This window comes from Aspergillus puulaauensis, chromosome 1 (assembly GCF_016861865.1).
Source record: "Aspergillus puulaauensis MK2 DNA, chromosome 1, nearly complete sequence".
Taxonomy (NCBI): domain Eukaryota; kingdom Fungi; phylum Ascomycota; class Eurotiomycetes; order Eurotiales; family Aspergillaceae; genus Aspergillus; species Aspergillus puulaauensis.
The window spans coordinates 3,901,120-3,926,885 of NC_054857.1; the positions used below are offsets into that span (position 1 = coordinate 3,901,120).

General features: G+C 50.8%; 12 protein-coding genes across 12 annotated transcripts; 6 read left to right on the forward strand and 6 right to left on the reverse strand.

Annotated features, from left to right (window-relative positions):
• Positions 1 to 63: 63 nt before the first annotated feature.
• On the reverse strand, positions 64 to 2,362 carry APUU_11536A (Zn(II)2Cys6 transcription factor; the record flags this gene model as incomplete). Its single annotated transcript, XM_041697637.1, has 5 exons — positions 64 to 592; positions 649 to 1,239; positions 1,290 to 1,681; positions 1,739 to 1,944; positions 2,005 to 2,362. The coding sequence occupies 5 exons, from the start codon at positions 2,360 to 2,362 to the stop codon at positions 64 to 66; spliced, it is 2,076 nt and encodes a 691-aa protein (XP_041550902.1).
• A 2,054-nt stretch (positions 2,363 to 4,416) lies between these two features.
• Positions 4,417 to 5,355, reverse strand: APUU_11537A (YdeI/OmpD-associated family protein; the record flags this gene model as incomplete). Its single annotated transcript, XM_041697638.1, has 1 exon — positions 4,417 to 5,355. One exon carries the CDS (start codon positions 5,353 to 5,355, stop codon positions 4,417 to 4,419), a length of 939 nt encoding a protein of 312 aa, XP_041550903.1.
• A 226-nt stretch (positions 5,356 to 5,581) lies between these two features.
• Positions 5,582 to 7,367, reverse strand: APUU_11538A (putative nonsense-mediated mRNA decay protein Upf3; the record flags this gene model as incomplete). The annotated part of the gene is made up of 2 exons (XM_041697639.1): positions 5,582 to 7,061; positions 7,123 to 7,367. The coding sequence occupies 2 exons, from the start codon at positions 7,365 to 7,367 to the stop codon at positions 5,582 to 5,584; spliced, it is 1,725 nt and encodes a 574-aa protein (XP_041550904.1).
• A 401-nt stretch (positions 7,368 to 7,768) lies between these two features.
• sitA (TOR signaling pathway phosphatase SitA) lies at positions 7,769 to 9,117 on the forward strand (the record flags this gene model as incomplete). The annotated part of the gene is made up of 4 exons (XM_041697640.1): positions 7,769 to 7,922; positions 7,998 to 8,388; positions 8,440 to 8,771; positions 8,828 to 9,117. The coding sequence occupies 4 exons, from the start codon at positions 7,769 to 7,771 to the stop codon at positions 9,115 to 9,117; spliced, it is 1,167 nt and encodes a 388-aa protein (XP_041550905.1).
• A 550-nt stretch (positions 9,118 to 9,667) lies between these two features.
• APUU_11540S (putative phenol 2-monooxygenase) lies at positions 9,668 to 11,678 on the forward strand (the record flags this gene model as incomplete). Its single annotated transcript, XM_041697642.1, has 5 exons — positions 9,668 to 10,177; positions 10,238 to 11,122; positions 11,177 to 11,351; positions 11,402 to 11,518; positions 11,575 to 11,678. The coding sequence occupies 5 exons, from the start codon at positions 9,668 to 9,670 to the stop codon at positions 11,676 to 11,678; spliced, it is 1,791 nt and encodes a 596-aa protein (XP_041550906.1).
• Positions 11,679 to 12,133: 455 nt separating this feature from the next.
• Positions 12,134 to 12,841, forward strand: APUU_11541S (NUDIX hydrolase; the record flags this gene model as incomplete). The annotated part of the gene is made up of 1 exon (XM_041697643.1): positions 12,134 to 12,841. One exon carries the CDS (start codon positions 12,134 to 12,136, stop codon positions 12,839 to 12,841), a length of 708 nt encoding a protein of 235 aa, XP_041550907.1.
• A 443-nt stretch (positions 12,842 to 13,284) lies between these two features.
• APUU_11542S (flavodoxin and radical SAM domain protein) lies at positions 13,285 to 15,685 on the forward strand (the record flags this gene model as incomplete). Its single annotated transcript, XM_041697644.1, has 2 exons — positions 13,285 to 13,309; positions 13,374 to 15,685. The coding sequence occupies 2 exons, from the start codon at positions 13,285 to 13,287 to the stop codon at positions 15,683 to 15,685; spliced, it is 2,337 nt and encodes a 778-aa protein (XP_041550908.1).
• Positions 15,686 to 16,085: 400 nt separating this feature from the next.
• Positions 16,086 to 17,826, reverse strand: APUU_11543A (uncharacterized protein; the record flags this gene model as incomplete). The annotated part of the gene is made up of 4 exons (XM_041697645.1): positions 16,086 to 16,431; positions 16,502 to 17,476; positions 17,537 to 17,731; positions 17,816 to 17,826. The coding sequence occupies 4 exons, from the start codon at positions 17,824 to 17,826 to the stop codon at positions 16,086 to 16,088; spliced, it is 1,527 nt and encodes a 508-aa protein (XP_041550909.1).
• A 321-nt stretch (positions 17,827 to 18,147) lies between these two features.
• On the reverse strand, positions 18,148 to 18,708 carry APUU_11544A (gamma-glutamylcyclotransferase family protein; the record flags this gene model as incomplete). The annotated part of the gene is made up of 1 exon (XM_041697646.1): positions 18,148 to 18,708. One exon carries the CDS (start codon positions 18,706 to 18,708, stop codon positions 18,148 to 18,150), a length of 561 nt encoding a protein of 186 aa, XP_041550910.1.
• Positions 18,709 to 20,020: 1,312 nt separating this feature from the next.
• Positions 20,021 to 21,445, forward strand: APUU_11545S (putative integral membrane protein; the record flags this gene model as incomplete). The annotated part of the gene is made up of 5 exons (XM_041697647.1): positions 20,021 to 20,173; positions 20,234 to 20,338; positions 20,406 to 20,800; positions 20,862 to 20,926; positions 21,003 to 21,445. 5 exons carry the CDS (start codon positions 20,021 to 20,023, stop codon positions 21,443 to 21,445), a joined length of 1,161 nt encoding a protein of 386 aa, XP_041550911.1.
• A 752-nt stretch (positions 21,446 to 22,197) lies between these two features.
• APUU_11546S (uncharacterized protein) lies at positions 22,198 to 22,700 on the forward strand (the record flags this gene model as incomplete). The annotated part of the gene is made up of 2 exons (XM_041697648.1): positions 22,198 to 22,576; positions 22,624 to 22,700. 2 exons carry the CDS (start codon positions 22,198 to 22,200, stop codon positions 22,698 to 22,700), a joined length of 456 nt encoding a protein of 151 aa, XP_041550912.1.
• Positions 22,701 to 24,011: 1,311 nt separating this feature from the next.
• Positions 24,012 to 25,388, reverse strand: cbhB (putative 1,4-beta-D-glucan-cellobiohydrolyase; the record flags this gene model as incomplete). The annotated part of the gene is made up of 1 exon (XM_041697649.1): positions 24,012 to 25,388. One exon carries the CDS (start codon positions 25,386 to 25,388, stop codon positions 24,012 to 24,014), a length of 1,377 nt encoding a protein of 458 aa, XP_041550913.1.
• Positions 25,389 to 25,766: the final 378 nt, after the last annotated feature.

Below are 25,766 nucleotides of genomic sequence, written 5' to 3' on the forward strand. Positions count from 1 at the left end.
GCGGCTGCGGTTGCGGTTGCGGTTGCGGCTGCGGTTGCGGCTGCGGTTGCGGCTGCGGTAATGCTAATTGAGAAACGAGTCGTCGATAAACGGGAACCTGTCCCATAACGGCAAATCCATACCCTCCCAGCCAGGAAATTCAGCAGTGGTGGCAGACACATCTGCCATGGCCGGGTCGAAAAGAGCCGGGTCTTCGGGGCCGGGGTATGAAGCACCGACAGCAGTAGTAGTAACAGTGAGAGGTTGCACAGCTAGCTCTGATGATGAGCCATCGGGTTCGGGCAGGGAGGTGATTGCTGTGCCCCGTTGCGATTGGGAGGAAGTATTATTTCTGCGGTTATTCAAACTGAAAAGTTTGCTGACGTATTTTTTATCCGGTGGTGGGTTTTCACGGAGGCGTTGGCGCTGTTCGTCGATTGCGTTTCGGAGGAGGTTGAGGATCTCAAAGTAGTGGGCTGCTTGGGCGGATTGGTTGGAGAGGACTCGGAGGATTTCAAGGGCACCGTTAAATGCTTCTTCGAGAGTTGAATCGAGTTCTTTTTGGGAGAACATGGAGAACCCTGGGATTAGGGCTGCGGCGAAAACGAGGGCCCTTGGGGACATTAGTGTTAGGTTTCTGGTGTGTTTGGGTGAGGGAGAATTGCTCACTTGAGAATGCACATGTTTCCTAGCAGCAAGCCAGATTGGTATACCTCCAAGCATGTCTGGATCATGTATAATGCGGACTCCACGCAGGCATTTGCCAGCCTTGTATGGGCTGGATCCTCTAACAGCATCTCGTCTTGTATTATTCCCGGCGAGTCCTGGTGTAAGCGTGCAAGACGGACACCCAAAACTGAGATCATAAATGGCCGTGTTACTATGATGACAGCAAAGTGATAAGCACAGGCAACGTGAAGACTGCCAATTATATGTTCCTGGGCGGCAATGCGTTCTTGAGGAGTGCTCGGTGAGGATAGTACAGACTCCGGGAGGTCGTTACTCCACTGTTTAAGCTTGTCAAGCAGCGATTCTGCTACTTCCGTTGAGGCCGCTTTTTCGTTGTATAATTTAGAAATTATCTCGTCGAGAATCCTAGTCATTTGGTAAGAAGCCACGAGACTGTCGTCCATAGCTCGCGTTAATGGCGTGGATTCCATATCTGCTAGTTCTGAGTACAGGTTGGCTGTTGCTGGAGGTCGCCCGAGAATCGAGCTGACTAGTAGGTCCAACGTGCAAAGGCTCATCCAAATTCGGGTCCTGGCATCACGTTAGTGAGAAACAAGGAACAATTCCGACAGACTACTTGCCGTTTTTGTTGCTCATCTGCTTCGAGCTGGGTGAAGGAAGTCAGATGAAGCCCTAGAGCAGCAGCCGCTCTCGCAGCAACCCCTAAGTACATGAACGCAGCGTTTCGACGGCAGGCACCTAGCATGTAAAAGGACATCAGGATGAATAGGCGAATCAAGTCTAAGCTCGGGTTCTCCAGCATGCCCGCGAAGGCACATTGCTGGGCACGTTTGAAGAAAAATCGTTCCACCCGCATAAAAGCAAATCCATTCTTTGACGACTGCGCTCCGATAGCTATCATTATATCGCGCAAAGCCGCCATCGTCTTGTTGGACTTCTCATGGGTTGGAGGTGTTGTTCCTAGCATTTGACAAGTCTCCACGTCCGAGAGGACATTGATAAAGCCGCTAGTCTAAACAGATCACTCTATTAAGATTTGAACATCGACTGGTTTCAGAGGGCTAAATACCGCTATTTGGTAGGTCCGGAGATGGGACTGTTCGTCCTGAGGATCCGTATCGTTCCCTAAAGACGGCAGTATCTCATCCGGGGTGTCCGTCTCAAGCATGTCTTCCTTTGTGATATCGTGCGAGAACTGCGACGGGCCAATATGTTGCGTGACAGTGTCTCGAAGAAGCTGCAGGAAAGATAGCGAGGCGGCTCTTCCGATGTAAACTAAAGGACCCATTAGGACCGCTATTCCTGAGCTTGTAGTTGGGTTTTGAGATGCCGTACCTTGTTCACCCTTTCGATCCCGCAGCATGCGAGAATGAGTCTTGTGAGGGGCGCCTGATGTCCCGTTCATGGCGGGAATAAGCTGCGGAAGACCACCAAGACCAGCGCTGGATGTGTTCCGTGACCGACGCCCAGCGTCTGGGGTTTCCAGGGGTCTATACACATTGCTTGTCTGCCGCGGGGCGGAAATGCAGGTGGAATTCGATCGCCGGAATGGAACACAGCTGTCAGCGCGTCCATTTCGAATGCATTTTGAGCATGGAAAGGTACCGCTACAGCGCTTCTTGGAAGCCCGGCACGCGAGACAGGCTTCCGGGGCCCGTAGACGGTTAGCAGGGAGGACTTTGGGTCGTGGCATCGGAGAGGATCAACCTAACTCTCGGTCAGGTCATGGTGAGTATATGGATAGAATGCTGAGTTCAAATTCCGTGAAATGAGCGAAGAGGACGGGAGAGTTGAGAAGTCTAAGTTGGACTCCAGCGTTCGGCAATGGAAATGCGGAGTCGTTGGTCCAAGGAGCCAGTCGGGTCAGCTCCCCCGCACTGATAAGGACGATAAGGTATGCTATCCCAGGACAGATGGACAATGGAGGGTTATATCAAGGGTATATCAATATTTACGCTCATAATTAAACTGTCTAGGCTAGGTCCGACTAGACATTCAGACCAATTTTGGGTGCCTGTAGATGAGCGTTCTGAGAGCTGGAGAGAGGTCCTCCGCATTCCGCAAATAGCCGTGGCAAATATATATATATATATGTAGAATGTAAAACACAACTCAAGCCACACGATTTAAATTTGTAGACATGGCTGAACATGGTCAAGGTGCAAATGCCTCTGTTTATATCCACTATCAAGGCTACTCTTTTCTATAAATGCAGTGTGATATATCTTGCAGATTCTTGGCGCATTAGTTCCATGGAAGGACTGGATTTCTAGTGAATGTCTGAATGAATCTCAACACCCAAAGACTCATTTTAAGGGTCTTTTCCGTCTGGCGTAGATAACTGATGCTTAAATTGCTTAAATGCACTGCATATCTATTATTCATGTCATTGGGGTTATGACACAGGAGTTGTCCTTTGTATGTGCCTATCGAAGTCTACGTAGAGCGCTGTCTCAGGCAATAGACCCAAGCTTCATATCTCCAGATAATTACCTGCTATACTAGATTTTAAACAGACGTTGTATTGTTGTGCAAGATGTGATATACGTCCTAAGCTTGTACGTATATTCTGCTCCATATACTACTATGCGTTTCCGGCGGGAACATCATTACTGTTTGGCCGCTTCTACCTCGCTGTATTGTGATGAGTGTACGAGTCCGCAAGAGAAACTCTCTTCCGAACTTCCAGTCTTTGTGCCTGTTGTCTAGTTCTAGCCGGAGACCGATTTTGACAGTTCCGAGAATCCACCCAAGCTTCCCGACTGAAGAACTTCGGCAGGCGACCGTCTGTCGGTGCCGGAGAGCCTGCTGCAAACGAGATTTCGACCGAGAAGACAGTAACAAAACGTAAAAGTATTTGCTAATAGGAAAAATGCCGGTGGATGCAAAGTAAAAGGCCGTTCAACATTGGGCAGACGCAACAGCAGGACCCTCTCGCCAAAGTTCCAGAAGCAGTGGGTCCACGATGAAAAGTTTTGCCCGGCAACGGTTGGCCAGCGACGGCTGCTCTCGCTTGTCGCTAGCGTGGTCCGACCCTGTCAGCCAAAATATAAAAGGCCGCTCCCCCCCGTCCATTTTGAAAATCAAGCGACTCTACGTATGTTCTCCTCCCCCCTACATTGGGCTTTCCCTCCTCTTTTCCAAGCTTCGTTGCTAACCTCGCCTACAGTTCAAAGAATCACTTTAGAGTAGACGTCCCTCATTGAGCTCATCTAATGAGCCACACCCCCTACCCTTGCTGATGACTGCTATGTCCTCGATGCCCTAAAGTGAAGCCGTGTTTACTCCCGCCTCGACTTGTCTTCTCTGGTACGAACTGCTTCGGCGGGCTTGTTCCGAGTTGGCGCCGGTCTAGGGAGTGGTGATGATCTTGACCTTGTCTTGACGTCTTGACTTCGGTCGGTCGGACTTTGGTGGGTGTCGAGGAGGTCTGAAAGGCTTTTCTCTTTTCTTATTTTCACCTTGATGTTGGTGTTGGAAATTGAGAACTTGGGGTTTAGTTAGCAAAATACCATTTGGTTAACCAAGAATATCTGGTCCACGATTTCCTGTAGCTCATCTGTTTGGTGATAGCTGAACTGTAGAAGGGTCGATCGAAAAATTTTTCGCTGCCTTTTGAGTCGACTGATGCCTCAGGCCACAGCGATCCAAATCGCAGCTTTGGTCCGAGTTATTTACTTGAACAAGTCCGGATCATGGTGATAGGGAACGCTTGGGTATCATTGATATGCGCGAGTCACGACAGTGCTATCCACGCGGTTTGCGAGACCGTAATTGTCTAATACTTTCGCTAGACGACAATGAAGTCGTCTCAACACGCTTCGACACCTTTGCAGACGCCGTTTCAACGCTGGGCTTCTTCGTCTTCGCTTTCTTCTCAACCTTGAACGCCTTCAATCCATTCTCCTTCTTCTCCTTTCCCTTCCCATTATTTCTTAACATCGAAACCTCTCCCCTGCTCAACATATCCACAACAGCCTCAATTTTCTCCACCCTCTTCGACACCGCCCCGGTCTGTAACCGATGCAACACCGAATACCTATCCGTTCGATTCAACCCCTCAAAGACCTCTTTCGCCCTCCCATTCGCACCCAACGCCTCCTTCAAATCTGCCGGAACCTCAATGTTCGCAGGCCCATCATAAGCCCTCTCCCATCTCCCATCCCTCTTCGCCGCCTCCACAGCCTCCAACCCAGCCCTCCTCATCCTGCCCGCCTCAACAAGCCTCGCAACCGTACCTACATTCTTCGCAGACCAGAGACTCTTCGCCCGCCGCGGCGTGTACCGCACAAGCCAAAATTTCTCGTCCAGCCCGTTCGCTCGCCCGTCGATCCACCCGAAGCACAGCGCGACTTCGACGGCCTCGGAGGCGGTTATGGATGCGATCCCGGAGGACTTTTTGGCGAGCTTGAGGTAGACGCCTCCGGCGGTGGTGTGGTTCTTTTCTAGGAAGGTTTCGAATTCTGGTGCGCTGGCGAAGGTGTGGATTGGGAGGTCGGTTGGGAGGGGTTTTGTCGGGGGCATTGTTGTGGTTGTTGATGGGTTGCGGATGATGATGCGGGTTCCTATTTGCCTTTGTAGGAGTAGGCGGGTTCTGGGTGAGGGGTTCTGCTGGAGAGGAGTAGTGGTGAGGTGAGTGAAATTTCTAGGTGTAAGGTGCAGAGGGCCTTTTAGGAGTTGAAGCATGGAGATAGGAGGAAGATGGGATTGCCATGAGCTTGGTGGTCTTTGTTTGCAAAGGTGAGACTGCTTTCTGCTTGGGCGAATCACGAATCACGACACGAAGGAGGCCAAGGACGGCACGTGAAGGGCCAGCCTGATGTTTTGTCGGTAGTCAGGTCGTATTTTGAGTGTTTGTGTTCGTAGATTCTCATTGATCCATTATCATAAGGTAAGGTAGTAAGTAGGTACATCATTTCGTTTCCGCATTCTTGCTCTCCGATGCGTTTGCAATACCACCACCGCCGCCGCCACTGCCTCCGTTCCCTTTGGAACCACCCTTGTTCCCTCGGCCACTGCGTCGTCCACGAGAAGACGAGTTGCCGCCTGAGCCTCCCTCGTTAGGTTTCCCACCGCGGTTGGCATTGGCATCTGTGCTAGGGGCAGGCTGTTTGGCTTCGCCACGACCTTTTCCGCGTCCTTTCTCGGCGCCCGGGTTCGCTTTCCTCTCAAGAACAACAACTTGGCTTTGGGCGACGGTCACAGGGCTGGCAGCGATAGCTTTCTGCAGCCCATCGGGCTCGGCAAAATCAACATATCCAAAGCCTTTCTTCTTGTCGATTTCCACCTTAACGACTTTCCCAAAAGGCGAGAAGGCGGTTTCGAGTAGCGGTTCCGTCACCCCCTGGGATGGATTGGCATGCTTGAGGAATGCTTGAGTGGCTGTAGGTGTGGGTGCTGGTGTCGTCGCCGTCGAAGCCTGTTTTCCTTTCCCGGATTTGGGAGCTCTTCCTGAGGTAGGAGTGGTTTGTGCGGATGTACTAGTTTCGGATCGTTGGGTGGATGATGCCTCGCTAGGCTGAGGGGTGTTGCCTCCCTTAGCCTTTGAGTCCTGAGCTGAGCTTCCCTTTGGTGACTTGGCGGGCGTATCCTTCTTGCTGGCCTCTGCATTTGTGCTTCCATCGGTTTTAGTTTCGTCATCTCCAGCCGCTCCCCGTCTGCCCCTTCGACGGTTACTGGATGGCGCAAGTCCCAAATCTCGTTGCAATATCTTTGCGGCTGCAGCAGCATTTCCGCGCTCTCTCTTTCGATCAGGCGCTGGTGTCGTTTCTTTCGGCGAATTTTGCGCCGTAGAGGCCTTAGAGCCCTGCTTCGAAGCCAAATTAGCAGCCTGCTTGTTCGCGGCTTTCACGGCCTCTTTAGTAGCTTTGTCGCTTCTTGATTTCTTCTCCGCCTTCTCACTACCGCCAACCGTAGCTTCCTTGTCGGGCCGTTGGAGAAGCTTTTTCGATTGAACTTTTTCGGATTTTGAATCCTTGTCAGACTTGTGTCTTGATGATCGGCTCGAGGCTTCCTTCGCCTTGTTGGCTTTCTTTTCTTTGATGTACTGCACCAGTGGTGTGGTTGTTATAGTCTCCTTCTTGTCCTCGCCCTCAGCGGTGGACTCAACAGGGCCAGATTTTGCAATAGGCTGGGTGAGGCTTTCGAGAAACTGGAAGAACTCTGGTTCCTGATCGATGGTTCCCTGGCGAGCATCTTTGCGAACACGGCTTCCAGGAATTTTGGCGTACGGTGCAAATTCTAAGTTCGGAGGGCCTAAGAGTACCGGATCGCTGGCTGTGTTACGGGCGTCTAGGAAAGACGTCGCCCTGACCTTATCAGAGAGAGGTCCAATATGCTCGCTAGAAACGACGTAGAGGTATGCTCGAGAAGGTCGAGACGGCTTAGCTGGACTATTGGTTTGCACCAGCGATTAGCTGCGGTTCGCTTTCCTCTTAGACGTGAGCTACTCACTCTTTTGATACCTTTCCAGGCTTGTACTGACTCCAACTGACTTTCCCGCTTCCAAGTTTCCATTCATCGCCGATCGCTGTCTCGAACTCCTCCTGCGTCAAGCCTGGAGGCAAGCGCCGTACAAGTAGCTTTAACCGCGGGGCTGCTGGCTTCGGGGCCTTCTTGGCTGCGGGTGCATTCTTCTGAGTCGCGGATACAGGAATCTGAAGAACACCTCCACTAGATTTCGATAGAATTTGTGTCATGATAATCTCCGAATCTGCAGGCCACCCCTAGTCCACTGTGAGAGGAAAGTTGGCCAGGACTGAGGAGTACAGATAAGGACCAAATAGAGAAATATCGAGTAATTTCACAAGCTTCACAAGTAAAGCGACGGCCCAGGTGACAAATATTTTGTAGCTGAGGTCTGCAGATGACCTTTGATGTGAAAGGGAAGCTGCTTGAAATTCCCCGCTGACCACCGGGCAATAAAAGGCACACGTGACTAAAATCCGCGATAACCAACAGGGCTGCGGGGAAAGGGTGAATGGCACTTTCATACCTACATGAGTGAATTCTTACAATCTGCATTTGGTGTTGCGTATTCGAAACATCCTGGACCTTCTTTCTTTCTTTAGCTCTTTCTGCGGTTTATCACTTTTACACTATGTCCGACAACGGGGTCCCTCAGCCAGGACCAGCGAAGCTGAAGCGCAATGCTGGGCCGGATGAGTGGCTTGAGGCAGCCAAGAACTGCAAATACCTCTCAGAGGCGCATATGAAGCAGCTCTGTGAGATCGTGAAGGAGTACATGATGGAAGGTGTGTTATGTCCCGAGTCGAGTGGCGTTATAGCACTTTTCGCTCATGAGCTAATCTTTGTGTGTGCGCGTTTAGAATCGAATATCCAACCCGTGTCCACACCCGTCACAGTTTGCGGAGATATCCACGGCCAATTTTACGACCTCCTAGAGCTCTTCCGCGTCTCCGGTGGAATGCCGGATGCCTCTCTGGCCGAACCCCCCAAGTCTGTGATTACATCGGATGACATCGAGCCGCCAACCTCCATAACGGATCCGGAGCTGAGGAAAAAGCTGAAGAACCCGGGGGCTCCGGATGATGACGATGATGGAGACGCGCCCGAGGATACGGCTCAAAGAGAGCGATCTTCGAGCTCAGGATCTGCAGATGTGGTAGTCAACCGCAATTTTGTGTTCCTCGGCGACTATGTGGATAGAGGATATTTCAGTCTGGAGACTTTAACTCTGTTATTATGCTTGAAAGCGAAGTTCGCTGGCCCATATTCGTGTCGATAGGATCAACACTAACGATCCTGCAGATATCCTGATCGAGTAACACTGGTTCGCGGCAATCACGAGTCCCGACAAATCACACAGGTCTATGGTTTTTACGAAGAATGTCTACAAAAGTATGGGAATGCTTCCGTATGGAAGGCTTGTTGTCAAGTGTTCGATTTTATGACCCTCGGTGCTATTATTGATGGCCGGGTTCTGTGCGTTCACGGAGGATTGAGTCCGGAAATCAGGACCCTGGATCAAGTCCGTGTCGTCGCCAGAGCCCAGGAAATTCCACACGAAGGAGCGTTTTGTGACCTTGTTTGGTCTGATCCAGACGATGTCGAGACATGGGCAGTTAGCCCCCGAGGAGCCGGTGAGCTCAGCAAATACACCTACAAAGGGATACCCCCATGCTAACATTCGTTCCAGGTTGGCTATTCGGTGACAAGGTTGCGGATGAGTTCTGCCATGTGAACGACCTAACCCTTATTGCCCGAGCTCACCAGCTCGTAAACGAGGGCTACAAGTACCACTTCACAAACAACAACGTGGTTACCGTCTGGAGTGCACCTAACTACTGCTACCGCTGCGGAAACCTGGCGTCAGTATGCGAAATAGGAGAGGACCTGAATCCAAAGTTCAAGCTGTTCGGTGCTGTTTCTGACGACCAACGGCATGTACCACAGGCGCGGGGAGGGCGCAGCGAGTACTTTTTGTAGAATATCCTTTGTCCTACACGCATTCGCTTTCGTGGCGATGAAGGCATTATTGGCACCGGCGCTGGCGTTCGGGAGAGTATACCTGATGTATTGGCCTTCCCCATAAAAGGTGGTTGATGGGCATCTTATCATATATAACGATTTTAGAGCACGCTTAATGAATGACATACAATTGCGATTTTGCACCGAGACTTGATATATTGTAGAACTGAACCGGTTAGACGCAACTTTGGAAACCACATGTACATGCCGTGTCCATCTCCGTATAAATTAAAAGTTTTCCCACCCTCTACTAGCCGTGGATTACGAGCAGCACACTGCGGAGGCGACTTGCTGGTTCCATCCGAGGCCCAAGTAGGTGGAAGCCCCGGGACTGATTCCGGACTCTTCGGAACACAACCCGGGATCGACTCCGAGAATGCATAAGAACAGCCGACAGCCAATACAATGATTAAACCAATGCAGCCAAAGACATAGCGCTTAATGTCACCTTATAATCCCATCGCCTAGCATTATTGTATACCCTTTGGCCAAAAAACCACATCACAAAATGCCATCAACAACACAAACAGACGTCCTAATCTGCGGCAGCGGCTCCGCCGGCCTCAGCGCCGCAACCTGGCTCGCACGCTACGGGATTTCCTGCAAGATCCTCGAGCGTCGCCCAGGCCCCATGACAATGGGCCAAGCAGATGGGGTACAGTGCCGGACAGTTGAGATCTTCGAGAGTTTCGGACTGGGCGAGGAGTTGCTGCGCGAAGCGTACCATGTGCTAGAGGTAGCGTTCTGGGCGGACGACGGGACGGGTTCAGGGCGGGTTGTGAGGTCTGGGAGGGCGGCGGATGTGCAGCCGGGACTGTCACACTGTCCTCATGTTATCCTGAACCAGGCGCGCATTAATGGGCTGTTTATTGAAGCGATGAGGAGGTTTAATGGGCAGGAGATTGAGTATGGATGGGATGTGAAGGGGGTTCAGGTTTTGGGGGATGGGGAGTATCCTGTGAAGGTCACTGCGGAGAAGGATGGAAGAGAACAGGATTTTGAAGCGAAGTATGTTTTGGTATGTTGTCTTGCCTGGTGCGTATCTGTCTGGATGTGCGTCTGACTGACTGGGGATTAGGCTTGTGATGGAGCGCATAGCACAGTTCGCAAAACGCTGGGGTTTAGCATGATTGGAGATAGCTCAGATGCTGTCTGGGGTGTCATGGATATGATTCCACGCACGAACTTTCCTGATATTCGCAAGAAGGTCTCAATCCGTTCAAAAGCGGGCAACTTGCTGATTATTCCCCGCGAAGGAGAGAACCGTAACCTCACGCGGTTTTATATTGAGCTTCCTGCGGGTACTAAGGCGAAGGATGTCAAGCTTGAAGACTTGCAGCAAGCGTCTAGAAGTATTCTAAGCCAGTACGAAGTGGATTTCACGGAGACCGTATGGTGGTCTGCATATGCTATCGGCCAGCGACATGCAGACTTCTTCCACAAGGATTACCGCGTCTTCCTGGGAGGCGATGCTTGTCACACTCACTCGCCAAAGGCTGGCCAGGGTATGAACGTTAGCTTGCAGGATGGATACAACGTGGGCTGGAAGTTGGCACATGTCCTGAAGGGGCTGGCTCCCCCGTCGCTCTTGGAAACATATGTTCTGGAGCGTCAAAAGGTGGCCATCGACTTGATTAACTTTGATCGATATTTCTCGAAGTTATTTTCGACAAAAGGAAATGCTTCTCCAGAAGAGTTTCAGAAGGGCTTTGTCAAGTCTGGAAAGTATACGGCTGGGCTGACGGCGAAGTATGACGAATCTCCAATCACCTCTGATCTGGGATTATCAGACTTGGCCAAAAACATTATTGTCGGGATGAGACTTCCTAGCTCCCAAGTTGTTCGACACTGTGATTCAAAACCAGTCCAGCTTGCGACTTCGTTCAACTCGGATGGTCGTTGGAGAGTGATGGTGTTTGCAGGGGATCTGAGCATTCCCCAGAACAAGACCCGACTGGACGCGGTAAGTTATTAGAACAGCCCACTCCGTGAAACCTGCGACTGATAAATATTCCAGGCTGGAGCTTATCTTGGCTCAGATGAGAGTCCGCTACAGAGGTTCCGGTTGGATGGCGGCGATTCTGATAGCCTCATCGAGCCAATCCTCGTAGGACATGGACCCCGACACAATGTCGAACTCGAGCAGATTCCCTCAGCGTTCTACCCCGTTACTGGGAAGAACCAGATCAAAGGTCGGTTACCTGGCATGTTCGGAGATGGGAAATAGGCTAACATCAAATAGACCTGCACAAAATATTCTTTGACGACGAGGCCTACAACAAAACGCACGGCCACCTCTATGAACACCTTGGGATTAACCCGCAGAATGGTGTCATTGTTATTGTGCGGCCCGATCAATGTGCGTATACCAAATTACAGCACTGTTTGATGAAATCTAACTGACGAATGTATTAGATGTTTCTTCGGTCATTGCCATTGATGACTATAGGAGAATCGGACAGTTCTTTGGGGGATTCCTCATGAATCGAGAGGCAAACTCTAGCGGCAGCAAGCTGTGAGAATGAGAGTTCAGCGACGAAGAATGAGCTTATGAATATAGCCAGGTGAAGATGTGCAAACATCACTTTGTATAGTCCCGGACCCTGTATATAAAAACGGGCGTACTGTTTAAGCTTTTTAACTTGGCCACCTAAATTAGGTAGAGATCCACCACAAGTATTACAGACCACGAAATAATAGCCCATGCCTAGTGATACTGGTAAACTGTTTAACAGGTAAAACAGTCTTTTAAGCCTAGAGGATAATACCATGCGCTGTGGGCGAGCTGCACCCAAAATGGACAGGAAGTTCAGCCTGGAGGTCAGCTCTGTCAGCTCTGAAATGAAGATGCACCTCGTATAGACTCTGAGTCACCGTCAACACTCACAGCCAGAACACTTAAAATACCCTTCAGAGCCTCCAAAGCCACCCTGCACTGCCTTGAATCCAAGTTCAAGCCGAGAAAGCCTCCAGGATGAGCTCTCAATTCAACTACACAGTTGCCCCGCACCTTGAAGAATTCGCGGTCCCATTTCCCACCTTCCGCGCCGCCAACCCCAATTATGCACACTTTGTAGGCGGCGGCCTGATATTTTCACGAACTGCGGTAACAGAAGACCAAGGGATCAAGAATGGGACAGAGCGCGAAAAGAAACCACATCCTTTTCGCCTCCTCCTTCTCCAACGCGCCTTCGAAGATTCTTATGGTGGACACTGGGAAGGGCCCGGTGGATCCTGCGACCCTGAAGACGAGACGCTACTAGACGGAGCAGCGCGTGAGATCTTCGAAGAAGCCGGCTTGCGTGTCTCGAGGTTCGTCGAACTTGTTGGGAAAGATGAGTGGGTGAAAGTACGCCCGGACCGGGTCGATATAGTGGCCAAATATACGTTTCTTGTGGAGGTACACGAGGCAAAGCCTGCTGTTTCTGGCGATGGTCACGACAACAATGGGTTAGCAGCTGATAAGCTGGATGATGGGACTGTGGCTCCTGGGCTGGAGAGAGGCTGGGAGTATAGAATCAAGTTGGATCCTGCAGAGCACCGGGCATTTGAGTGGGTTACCGAGGAGGAGGTCAAACAGGGCGAGGAGGACAGCTCGGGGAAATTTAAATCATTTGCGAGTCAAGGGAGGACGATGTTAGATGCTTTTCAGATGCTAAGAGAAAGACCTCTGTTGGCTTAGGGTGGTGGTGATATTTGAATCTTGATAGAGACAGCGAATATTGGGAACGTCCCAAGGAAATTGTATTTCCATGACCAAGAATATATTGATAATAGATACTGTTTAAATTTAGAGAAAAATGCTAGAGGATACAGATATATTTGCCAGCTCGTCATGCATCCCCATATCAATGGAAGAAGTATGCCTGAGGTGTCGAGGTGTCGATTTTCTCCATGGTTCAACCACAAAAATTCCCAAACCTTCATCCATCAAACCTTCAATTCTCCAACACAGTTTCACGATTCTTCCCTCGTGGTACTATTCCTTCCCGCAGGTTTCAAGTCGCCGTGCCTGCAATGCCGGATCTTAACTAGATCGTCTTCCTCACTAGGAATTTTCCATCTTCGCGACAAGCACCCCCGCCCTTGAAGAGGGGCGATATCCAACCTTTTCCCCAGTTCAACATGGCCGACTCCTCTGCAGCCGAAGGTTCGTCCATCCATTGAATCCTTCTTTACATTGTAGCCCAAAAATTGATCAATTTATCTCTTAGGTCTGCTGACCCTCTGGCATTCCTTCCGTCTTCCTTTCCTCGTTGCGATCGCCTCCGTGCTAGTTATCCTCCGCTTCCGCCGCGTGCTCCAGGCTCGATCCAAGGCCGCTACCGCTTCCTCAGTCCCACCATCCCCGCGCAGCTTGTCACCCGAGAAGTCTCCCAAGCCAGATGTGTTGCCTGAAATTGTGGAAAAGAAAGACGCTGGATCGATCAGCAGCGGCCGTGTTTCACCAAAACCGACGGCAGGCCCGAAGAGAGTGACAGGCAAAAAACCAACAAAGACCGCTGGGAAACGATCGGGATCTGCCGCCAACGATGAGCCACAACCTGTGACCTTTATACAGCCTATTATATTCTGGGCGTCGTTGACTGGAAGTACTGAGAGGTACGCTCAGAAAGTACTGGAAGATTTGCGGGCAGCGGCTCAAAGTCAGACCAACCTCGAAGATCGTGAGCGCGGGCTTTTACCTCCTCAAATTCACGACCTGGCCGAAGTCGATTATGATGATTACTTCACGACAGCACCTAAACCCCCTCCAACTTCACCCGGAACACGTTACGTCTATTGCTTCCTAATTCCCAGCTACAACATCGACACTATCCTTGATACTTTCTTGGGACACTTGGATGAGACTCACAATGACTTCCGCATTGACACGGGATCTTTGTCAAACCTCGCTGGCTTTGCTGTTTTCGGTTTCGGAGATAAGGAAGGATGGCCGACTGAAGAGGAAGGATTCTGTTCGCAGGCCAAGGACCTTGACAAATGGATGGCCAAGCTTACCAACAAGAAAAGAGCTTATCCTCTCGGGTTTGGCGATGTAAAGAGCGACGCCGAGTCCTCACTCAAGGAGTGGACAAGCGGATTCCAGGATATCCTTGGTGATATCGTCAAGAACGGCGGCTTGGGAGAGGGTGTTCCCGGCAGTGGTGACCCTCTTGAAAGTGACGAAGAACAGTCTGACGAAGAGGAGTCTGGTTCAACCAAGCCAAAGGCCCGCGGCCGGAAGAAGGCTCAGGCAGTGGTTGACCTGGAGGACATTAAAATGAGCACCGACGGACAAGTCGGGAGCTCACCCGTCCCGGTGGATTTTACGACAGCAGGAGCCGGCTCCCAGGCCATTCAGCCGACGGAAAAGGAGATGGTTCCTAAAACTTCCCCTACATACACCTCTCTGACAAAACAAGGTTACACGATTGTTGGTTCCCACTCTGGTGTTAAGATCTGTCGCTGGACCAAATCTGCGCTACGTGGACGAGGATCATGTTACAAATATTCATTCTACGGCATTCGATCACACTTGTGTATGGAGGCAACACCATCTCTTTCTTGCAGTAACAAGTGTGTGTTTTGCTGGAGACATGGTACAAACCCGGTTGGAACCACCTGGCGATGGAAGGTAGACTCGCCGGATCTCATTTTCGACGGCGTTAAGGAGGGACACTATAAAAAGATCAAAATGCTGCGTGGTGTTCCAGGAGTCCGAGCAGAGCGCTTTGCAGAGGCAATGCGCATTAGACATTGTGCTCTCAGTCTTGTCGGTGAACCGATATTCTATCCCCACATTAACCGCTTCCTCGAACTTCTTCACAGCGAACAAATCTCTAGCTTCCTAGTCTGTAACGCGCAGCATCCAGATCAATTGGAGGCTCTGCACCGTGTGACCCAACTCTACGTTTCAATTGACGCAAGTAACCGCGACAGCCTGCGGAAGATCGACCGTCCGTTGCACCGCGATTTCTGGGAACGTTTTCAGAAATGTTTGGACATTTTACGTGAAAAGCGCTTTGTCCAGCGAACCGTATTCCGCCTGACCCTAGTCAAAGGGTTCAACATTGATGACGAGGTCGTCGGTTACGCCAACCTTGTCGAAAAGGCACTCCCATGCTTCATCGAGGTCAAGGGCGTGACATACTGCGGCACAAGCACCAGTGCAGGCGCTGGGCTAACGATGCAAAATGTCCCATTCTATGAGGAAATTGCTACATTCGTTGTCTCGCTGAATGATGAGCTGAAGCGTCGTGGTCTTGACTACGGCATTGCCGCCGAACACGCTCACAGTTGCTGTTGTCTCATCGCCTCAACCCGCTTTAAGGTCAATGACAAATGGCACTCGCGGATAGACTATCCGCGCTTCTTCGAGCTTCTAGAGAAGGAGAAGGCCGACGGAACCACGTTCCGCCCGGAAGACTACATGAAGGAGACGGAGGAGTGGGCACTGTGGGGTAACGGTGGTTTTGACCCGAACGATGAACGTGTTTACAGGAAGGGTAAGAAGAAGGCCATTCAAGAGGCGACAGAGGAGTAAGAAGACGTCTGCTACTGTGTGTCTCTCCTAGAACTGGGATACTCCGACTCGGACGGGCCAGATAACTACCTATACATCGGTTAAACTCCCTTGTGCTCGTTGACCCCAGTCACTCTACCACAACGGCGAAAGCCATCATGGGCCTCACCAAAGACACGGTTGCCATCAGTAGCGACCGAAATGCGTCAAAAAGCGTTATCCAAATTCTTTGCTATCTTACGTATTTGAATACTAAAGCTAGCCAACGCCACATCTAAAGCTTCATGCAGTTGCTTTGCACATACAAAAGTTTCTCTATATAAGCAATGGAGTTTCAATAGTATTCTGCCAAAACTTTATCCACACTGTATATCGTGTATCAATTGTGGCCATTAATAACCACCCACAATCCCATCCATCCTTATACCCTGACCCAACCCCTACGCCCCTCAAACATCTCGTCAATCTCCACCACCGACTTATCCTTCATCTCAGGAACAATCAGCCATGCTAAGCCCAGCGCCACGATACAAAATCCCGTATACACAAACCCCGTCTTCGCACCAAGCGCACCCTCGTCGTCGTTGAAGATATAAGGTAGCACCAGGCCCAGAATTCCGTTCGACAGACAATTGACGAGCCACCCAAGACCCTGCGACTTGGCGCGTAGTTGGAGTGAGGAGGCTTCGGCGCCGATGGCGTATGAGGCGGGCCAGGTTGTTAGGCCTACGGTTGTTATTATTATCATTAGGGTTACTTGGGTGTACCTATGTCTCAGGATTGTGGTTAGCTCGAGTCGGATATTTCTTTTCTTGATTTAGTAGAAAGGCGGCATACCAGGTCGTTACAGCCCCAGAGAAAAAACCAGCAACCCCCATCCCCGTCCAGAGGAAGACGCAGACAGTTAACCCAAACATAACGAGAGAACGGCGCCCGAATTTGGCTACTGTGAGCATACTCCCGACGTTTGCGGCGAGGCCTAAACTGACGCCGACCTGGAGGAAGACGAGACTGTTATGCGGGCTCATGCCGACAACTTGCATAAAGTAACTGCCCTTTGCTAGCAGGGTTAACCCGAAGAGCTGGGGAAGGAGACTTGCGAACAGGACAATTGCCGTTCGGCGGCAGTTCGTGCCCTTGAAGCACTCGATGTATCCTGGGGCGGAGCCTGCGTTTGTTTGGCCTTCTAACTCGATGGAGAGGCGGGTTTGTTCGAGGGTCGTGTCTGTGTCCTCTGGCGAAGAGACGAGTCGCTGTTGGCTTTTCCGGGCTGCGTCGAGGTTATTCTTGCGGATTAGATGGGCTGGACTTTCTGGCATCAAGAGGGATACTGCTAGAGGTAGGAAGGAGAAGGCCCATTCGGAGATGAAGCAGTGCTTGTAGCCGTCGGATCCGGGCTTACCCAATGAAACGTAGACGACTATGCTTCCTATCAACTGGCCTAAGAGGGTGAAGATAGGAAAGAATGCGAGGATTGGGCCGCGCAGAATGGGAGGAAGGACTTCTGACATGTAGGTCTGTGTCGTACACATGACCATGTTTACTGCGAAACCTTGGACGAGCTTCGCGGCGAAGAAGATGGACCGTCGGCCGTCGATGTCGTTGGAAAGATTCGATACGTATGCTATGGCTACCCCGACAGCTGATATGATGCTCGCAACTGTTAGCCAGCGGCGTCGCCCGGCGAGATCCTGGATATAGCCCCCTGCGAGAGCACCGAGTATGCCGCCAATTGGGTTTGCGATATTCCAGAGGCCTAGCCAGAGGGCTGGTATGATGAGCTTTCCGTCCAGTTGACGACCGAAGTCTTTCCTTTGAATGTTATTAGATGGAATGAAAACTTTTAGGGCTTGGTTTTTGAAGAGAACTTACTGGAACTCAGGCATGGAGGATACATTGCCTACGATAACAAGGTCATATCCATAGAGGAGAATGCCTGAGGTTAGAGCCAGGCACCATGCCAAAGTCTTTGGAAACCGTCTGACTGATTGTGCAACCGACTCTTTTCCTGGTTGATTTGAATGTCGAGGTGGTTTGCTCATAGAGTTGTTCCTAGCCGTTAGTGTCCTGTCCATGGTTAATTGCGTCGTCTTTGATATGACAGTAGGCATAATTTCCTTGAATCGGGGACTGGGCTACATATATAATTACTTCAGATGCATGACTGTTTCACACCATCACCCGCAAAGTATGACGAGCGGAGATAAAGTTAGCCCGTACAGCAGTGTAACAACTGTGGGTTGATCAACGGAAACCCCAGCTTCCTTCCGTCTGAAAACATTCCTTTCTGGGTGTCATTCAGGGGCTCAGTGTCTTCAAGCAAAGGTACCAGCCTTCAACTCCAGACGACCCGCGTCTGGCCTTGAAATCATTGCCTGACGAGACATGCCTCAGGTGGCTGCTATCCAAACGTCCTTGCATCAATTCCAGACACCGCATATCATACAGAAGTTCCGATATGCAGCTTGCCGTCTTGCCTGCGACTACTTAACATCTCTCTTCACCCTCCTTAGCCAAGTACCTAGGTCGAAGGTGCCGTCACTCAAGTCTCTGACGTTGCCGACAAATTTAAAAACATGACCAAGATCCTCCACAGGCTCGCACCCGTCAGTATAGCTGATGCGACATGGATCAGCCCGGTAATTATTTGTTTCGTAGCTGGCGAGTCTCTCCCCATGCTCTTCAGTCCCGACATGGTAGACGGTCCCATGGACAACCTTTTCTGGGGCATCTAACAGAGCCGGATACTGACCCCATAGCTTGCATTCATAACCAGTAATAGTAGCCGGTCGAAGCTGTGGCTCGGTTTCCAAGCCAAGGACATCGCGGAGCATAGTGTGATCAGACAAGGTGCCGTAGAAGAAATAAGGACCAGTAGGGGCAGCAAATGGATCTGTATGAGGAGGTGGTATTCCAGGTTGGAAGAAAGAGCCAGGAGGCGCAGACCTCAGCTTCTTGACGAACGGGGAGACTTTCAAGTTTGGATCTTCAGGCGGAGGAGGTGGAGGAGGGGCAGGTTTCCCTTGTCCTTGGTTGCCAGACATTTTTCCAGTTGACGGTCAACAGGGTGTCAACAGGACAGAGGTGAGCGTTAGTTGAAGGGTTGAAAGATGGCAGCTGCAGCTTTTGTTGACAGAGCCACGTGATGGCGCCTCCCTTCTTCAATTCCCCGCCAACACTTCTACCATGTTCAACTGAAATGCACTGCCTGTGAAGCAGTACTATGAACGTTTTCCCACGATTTGAAAAGCCTACCCTGGTCCCCAACCAGAGAGCCTGGTACAAGCAGCGTTCTTGATGACATCCTATATCGCTGAGAAATGAAGCTTTCTACATAAATCATCACTGCTGATATTTAAAACCTCGCGAGATTCCGACAGACAACAGTGGGGGAATTCACTGACCAGAAATCCGTACTTCCGGGAGGATGGTATCTTTCCAGACACGGTGGAGCAGCGAAGTTCCTCACAAATAAGGCTTCTTTCTATCCAGAACAATCTGGGATGTAAATGTACGAGTCGGAGCGTGATGGATATTTCCCGGTCTAGATTTTGTGACCGGCAGGAGTGGCGTCGCATCCCCCATATTTTGCTATCACTGAGTACTGACAATTTGGTTTCAACCGGCAGGCCCCTGAAAACACGTTTTGTGCTGGGACCTCGATCTTTCTTTGTTATCTCTTGTGGGTCAGAAACTTTGGCCAATGTGTCTGCATCAAACATCACTCACGTTCCGTTTCTTTGTTACCCTCGAGCCAACCCCAACGCTGATACGAGCCAATGTGTCCGTCATCGAGTCATCAACACTGTGTGGCCAAATCGAAATGGCCTCGTCCTTTGTTTTGGGCGCCGAATAAACTTCGCCCGGCAACGTGCTAACCATCGATCGGCCGTGATATCGGACCAAACTCCTGCCAGAAACCGCCTAAACAACGACTTGGATGAATGTTGAGACACTTTGAACGTGCTGTAACGGCGCGTTGATTATCTTGCCAACGAAGCATGGTTAAGGCCCTCTGGCATTCAACCACCACCGCAGTGCATGTAGATTTATTTGTTTTATTCAGGTATTTCGACGAAGCACAGCCCATATCGAATCTGTGGTATGGGCGTCCGTGGAACTACCTCTTACCTCGAGTCCCGTCGACGTAATCTCTCCACCGCCAGTAGGCCAATCTGAGTCCAGTTAGATGTTGCCCATTTTGATCGATTGCCACTCCCTCGGCTCTATGTTTGGAGTGGAGGATGCGGTCTGCGTCGTACTTTTACTTTCCCGGGAGCTTTGACTTTACGTCCACTTATATGAAGCAGCCACCTCGCTGCTGGAGAGCATTTACCATTTTCCCCCACATCCAAGATGCCGGGAATCGATGACCGAGTAGCGGATATCCGAGCCGTTTTTATTGTATTCATACCTCTGGTGTGCCTTTCTCTCACATTGCGCTGCTATGTGCGTGGATGGGTTGTCAGAGCATTCGGCTGGGACGATGGATTGATGATCCTAGCATTTGTATGCACCTTTTCACATCTACGCTATGGATCTGTGTCTAACAATTGCGGATTACCTTAGGCAGTGTATATTGCGGGCTGTGCTTTTGCGATTACAGGAACATATTATGGGTTTGGCCATAGAACCAAGGACCTGACGACGCATCAAGCCGTGACTGCGCAGATGGTATGGAGATCTAGCTTTCCTAAGACTCCTTCTTGCCGTTTCTAATAGAGAACTGACCTGAGAGAAGTATTCATTCCTTGATCAGGTCTCATATGTGGTTTCAACAGGCGTCTGCAAAATCTCGGTCTGCGTTTTCCTGATTCGAATCACCGTTAGACCACTCCATCTCCGACTTCTCTATGCAATGCTAATTTTCATCTCAATACACTTAACTGCCTATTTAATTGTGTACTTTGCCATTTGCCAACCGCTTGTGTATTTTTGGACCAGGTTATCGCCCGACACCAAGGGTACCTGCCTGGGTCCAAGGCGCTTCAATGCCATGACATACACGCTTGCTGCCACCCTATGTCTCATTGATTTTGCCCTGGGCATTGCTATTCCCTTTTTGATTGTCCACAAACTCCAGATGCCAAAAGCAACAAAACTTTCGGTGTTGGGTCTCATGGGTTTGGGATGTCTGTATGTCTTCCCCCCCGAGGCGTCCACCGTTGAAACAATGCTCCCCACTAACCAGACATAGTGCAACTGTTGCTCTTTTATTGCGATTTCCATACATGACTATGCACGTATATTCCGAACCTTTATGTGCGTTTGTGGTTCTAACCCTTTGTTTCTACTATTCCTCCTCTTGTTATCCCCGTACTAATCACCCTATCTATAGACAGCACCGTCGATGTGATCATCTGGGCCTATGTCGAAGCCGGCTTAAACATATTTGCGGGGAACCTCGCAACGCTTGGCCCGCTCCTCCGTGTCTGGTTTCGGGTACATCACCGAGACCGACACACAATGCCCGTTCCCGGGCAGACACGTCTAGCAGGTCGACCCCGTGGCGTCCGGGATCTTTCTTTCCCACTATCAACACTCGATGAGACTGTCGAGAGCAGACTTCGGCCAGATAAACTTTGCGTGACGGTGACACAGGTCCGGAGCCAACACCGTTCGGAGGCGCATGATGCGAATAACAGCCAGGAGGAACTGACGGCTGAAAGACGGAGCACGTCGGCTAGTAATGGCGGGGAGCTTGGACAGGGAATTTATAGAACGACTGAGGTGATGCAAACTTCGGATGTAGAGTCTGTTATTGCGGGGGAGCGTGTCTAGTTACTTTCCCGTCGGTGCGTTGCAATACTCTGGGAGGCAGGTCCTTTAGTGAGAACGCCCAATGGAATACATCGTTGAGAGAGGCCATGGTAGAGTAGCTAATCTATTGGATATCCATCAGGGAAGACGGAATGTTGTTTCACGCTAGGTAGCTGGATTGGAGCGCCCCCAAAAGGGAGCGGCTCAGGTGGACTGCAAAACAATGCTATTGGGACAGGCTGGCACCACTAAAACCTGCCGCAAGTAGTAAATATAATCGGCGCTTAGGTGTTCAATTAACAACGTAGTCGACCCAAATAAAGCATCATAACGTCTGAACTGTTGATCAATATACTCTGAATACTGCCCTCTGCGCTCTCGGATCTCGCATGGATGTCCATTCACAAGTATAAGATGATGGTATGACGCCATGGGCAGCTGGTGCTGCGGATGTCTTCAGCCGCTGCGCCTCGCTGGCTTCACTGCGGGTTTCGGGGTACCAATTAGGGGGGTCTTGGTGCGCTTCCAAGACCCTTGGGGCTCAGCTTTTAATATCGACGATCGAATCATCTTCCGCCTCCTTCAGCTCGGGCACTGCGATCCTGCCCATGCAACATGCAGGGCTCGGGGGCCTAACTCCGCCCCCTAGATATGACCCCTTTCGGCGTGCAGCATTGATCAATATATATTAGGGCACATTTCCCCAGCGCCTTTTTTGCAGGTTTACCATCAATCCACCACGAACCCATCTCTTCCTTCTACCGCACTTCACTATGCGCTCTCTCGCTGTACTACCACTTGTCCTCCTCGGCGCCACCTCCGTGGTTGCCGATCAAAGCTTCCAAGAATACTTGGAAGAAACATTCCCAAGCTGCATAGTCGGCTGTGCAACTGGAACCCTTAACAACGTTACCGAGTGCAGCAAGGATGCCACGTCCAGCAATAACCGGGAGGATATTGATTGTGTCTGCAATACGCTGCGCGAGGCCGACCGTTCTGTCGTCCGACAGTTTGTGGAGGATCTTTCGGGCTGTGTATTTGACTCGGACTGCAGCGAGGACGATTTGGAAAAGATCAGTGATGTCGAGGCAGAAAACATCCAAGACAGCGTGTGCCAGAGTGACAGCGCTAGCGAAGGCAGTGGCGAGGACAGTATGTTATCGGTTTCTATACTTAGGGCTTTTACTGACGGTATTTAGACGGCGCCACTCTCCTCTCTGCCGGCTCGACCTTCCTCCTCACTGCCGGTGCTGCGGGTATTTTTGCTTTCCTCTGAATGAAGCCTTGTTTTCTCATGATATGTATGATAATGAAGCGTTGTTTTGTTCTGTCTTGGAACTGTTGTATAAGTACGGTAGTATAGGGGAGCTATAAACAGCAGTTGTTCCTTCCTGTTCTGAATGAACCTCGTTCCTGCCTATTCTGGATGAGCCCTCGTTTCTTCCCGTTCTGGATGAACCTCCATTGTTCCTGCCTGAACTACAGTTCTGGCATAGGCAGGTGCGATGGACCCAGTTTCTCCTTCTTTCCCAGCTCAATGTCTGGTGTCCTGGATAGGAAGGCGCAAAGCTTGAGGTCGGGTTCATAAACGCATGGCATCTGGAGTCGAGATTTTCTTGTGGGCTGGTTCTAGGGCTAAACTACACTGCGAGTGGTCCGTCTCCGCGGGGATTCAGATTCCATTCTTCTACAATATTATAGTATCAGCCGTGTTGTTATTTTATTCCTTTAGAACCCTTGCTAGAGTCAACATTGAGTCAATCAGGCATAGATGACTCCCCGAGACAGGATGGCACCCGTAGTCCACCCCAGATGAGTCACAGCCTCCATGCGAGGTAAGCCTCTCATCTCGTTTAAAAGACCTGACGAATATTTGGGCTTACATAGGGAGTATTTGTGGGGTTCCTTAGCTAGCTTGCTAAGTTTGATCTTTTGTGCGCTAAGTCTGTGAACCAAAATGGGTATAGTTAGGGCTCTCCAAATATTTAAAGAGGCTTACATGGTGCATGCATACAGAACGAGAATAAAGAACATCAAATAGTACACCATCTAGAACGAAGTAGACCCAGCAGCTTTATCCTAAAAAGGTACGGACGGTACGCGGAGTCTATTTTGGCAACGGTACAAATTGCGGGGTACTACTCTATTCTTACGATGTGTCATGCAATATCTGTTACAGCACCTAGTTAAGCACCCCGTCTGGTGATCCGGGGCTGGCCGGATCGGCGCAGTTCCATGGGGAGAGCATCTAGAGCCGATTAGTGGAAATATAACTTAGTAAGTTATGCTTGGATGCTTGGTAATATAGACAAAAGGACCGTGCTACAGTTCATGTGCCTTTTCTTCCCTATGTTTAATATGACATACCTCGGCAGCATATGGAGTCGCAAGGTATGTTTTCTTGGTTGGCACAAAAGAGGGTGGGACAATATATTCATTTATTTGGAAGTCAGGCAATGTAACCATCCATCATTGAATACATTCCTATCCTAACCAAGAAAGCTAAGGAACGACAAAGACAAACAAATTCATCACTGCATGCTATCACACTCCTCCTCGCTAACTAGTAACTACAGCCCATGCAAGGCTAAAAAGTCGACCCAATCGGCCCAAACTTGATGTTAGAGTAAACAACATAGGCATTCGGATGCTGCGCCTCAACTTCTTCAGGCTTCCCCGAGGTCGTCGGGCACGACCCGCGCGCAATACCAGGCTGACTGGCATCTGCATCAACAGGGTAGTTCGAGTCCAGCCAGAGCATGTTCGCATAGTCGTCATCCCACAGCGACAGAACAAGGACCATACCCTGTTCCAGCGCGGCGCCCATCCCGGCAAGACCACCATGGGGAGTGAACCAGTCTGGGTCACCGAAGAGCTCCTTTTGGGCCTCGCAGAAGGGCGTTGTTATGGAGTTTCCAGAGTTCCCAGACCAGGTGGACTCTGAGTTTGGGATGGTTCTGCCGTTCTGGACGTAGAAGCGCTTAATTTCAGAGAGGGGTCCGGTGTCTGTGCCGTCGGCGGTGATGAACTGCGTTACGAGCGTGAGAGGGCTGTTGGTGTCGATTGTCATACCGGGACCGTAAAAGGTCTTGTTGCCCTGGCGGTAGGGGTTGAAGTCGCACCCATCGGGGTCGCAGGTGCCACCGTACCGATCGCCGCTGTATGTCCCGCCGCAGGAGTCCCCCGTGCAGATTGTCTGGCCTGGCGTGTCGCAGGGGTGAGGGGTGTACGCGGTCGAGATGCTGTTTGCTTCCCAGATATCCATCTCGGCGCAGCAGGAGCCGTGCCCGCCAACGCCCGCGTTTGGGTTCGTGTCTGAGGGTTCCCAGCCTTCGACATTGGCCTGGCCGTTGATGAATTTGAGATCGCGGGGGCATTGCGAGTCGCAATAGCCTGTTCCGTATTTGGCTCCGGCCTCGTTGGTGGGGTATCGCGAGACGCCGCCGTCTGCGTCCATCGAGACGAAGTATACAGCGCCGTTGAGGCCGCAGGGCAGCTCGGAGGTGTCGACGTCGAAGGTGAATTCCCGGTTCAGGAGGTGGAACAGGGTGTATGTGTCTTCGTCGTCCATGAGATAGAGCCGGGAGCCAATGCTTTTCTGCTGCGACTGCGTGACGAAGTTCAGACGCAGCGAGTTGCCGGAGGTGGTGATGCCGTAGGTTGAAGAGTACTGAGCGCCATCAAGCGCGCACTCCTCTGCGCAGACTTCGTTGCTGGTGCAGATCGAGGTGTCCCACTCATTGCCCGTGTAGCAGTTGGTGTAGCCTTCCACTGTGTGCAGCCAGCGCCAGTTTGCGTCAATGACGACCTCGCCGTTGACGGTGGTGCAGCTGCCGCCGCTGTTGCAGGTCTGCCAGGTGAGGCTGGGATGGTCCTCGGCCTGCTGGGTGCCGACCTTCTGTGCGTGTACAGCGGACAGAATGGAGGTGAAGAGAAGCGTCTTGTACATCTGAAACGAAGCCATTTGTGCGAGTTGCAAGATAATATCAAAGTTTGTAGTTACCAAATGCTATGCACAACTTGAGGGCCAACGACAGGGCTTTATACCTCGTCCTCATCACGAAGAGGAATGCCAACACGGATTCGCGGTCCGCATACCGCAGCAAACAATCCCTGAAGTCATATAGCTCATTGCCATATACTCACCAAGTTGGCTTCACACACTGCCTTGACGAAATAGGCACTCCGTCTCGATAGCTTGGAAGCCGTCATGTGCAGAATGGGCATGCTATGAACGGGGATACAAGACCAGAGGGTAGAAAATATAGTAATATATTAGATTAAACACAATCTATCGTATGTGAAACGTAGTATACAGCTGGCTCGAGGGAACAATACCCGA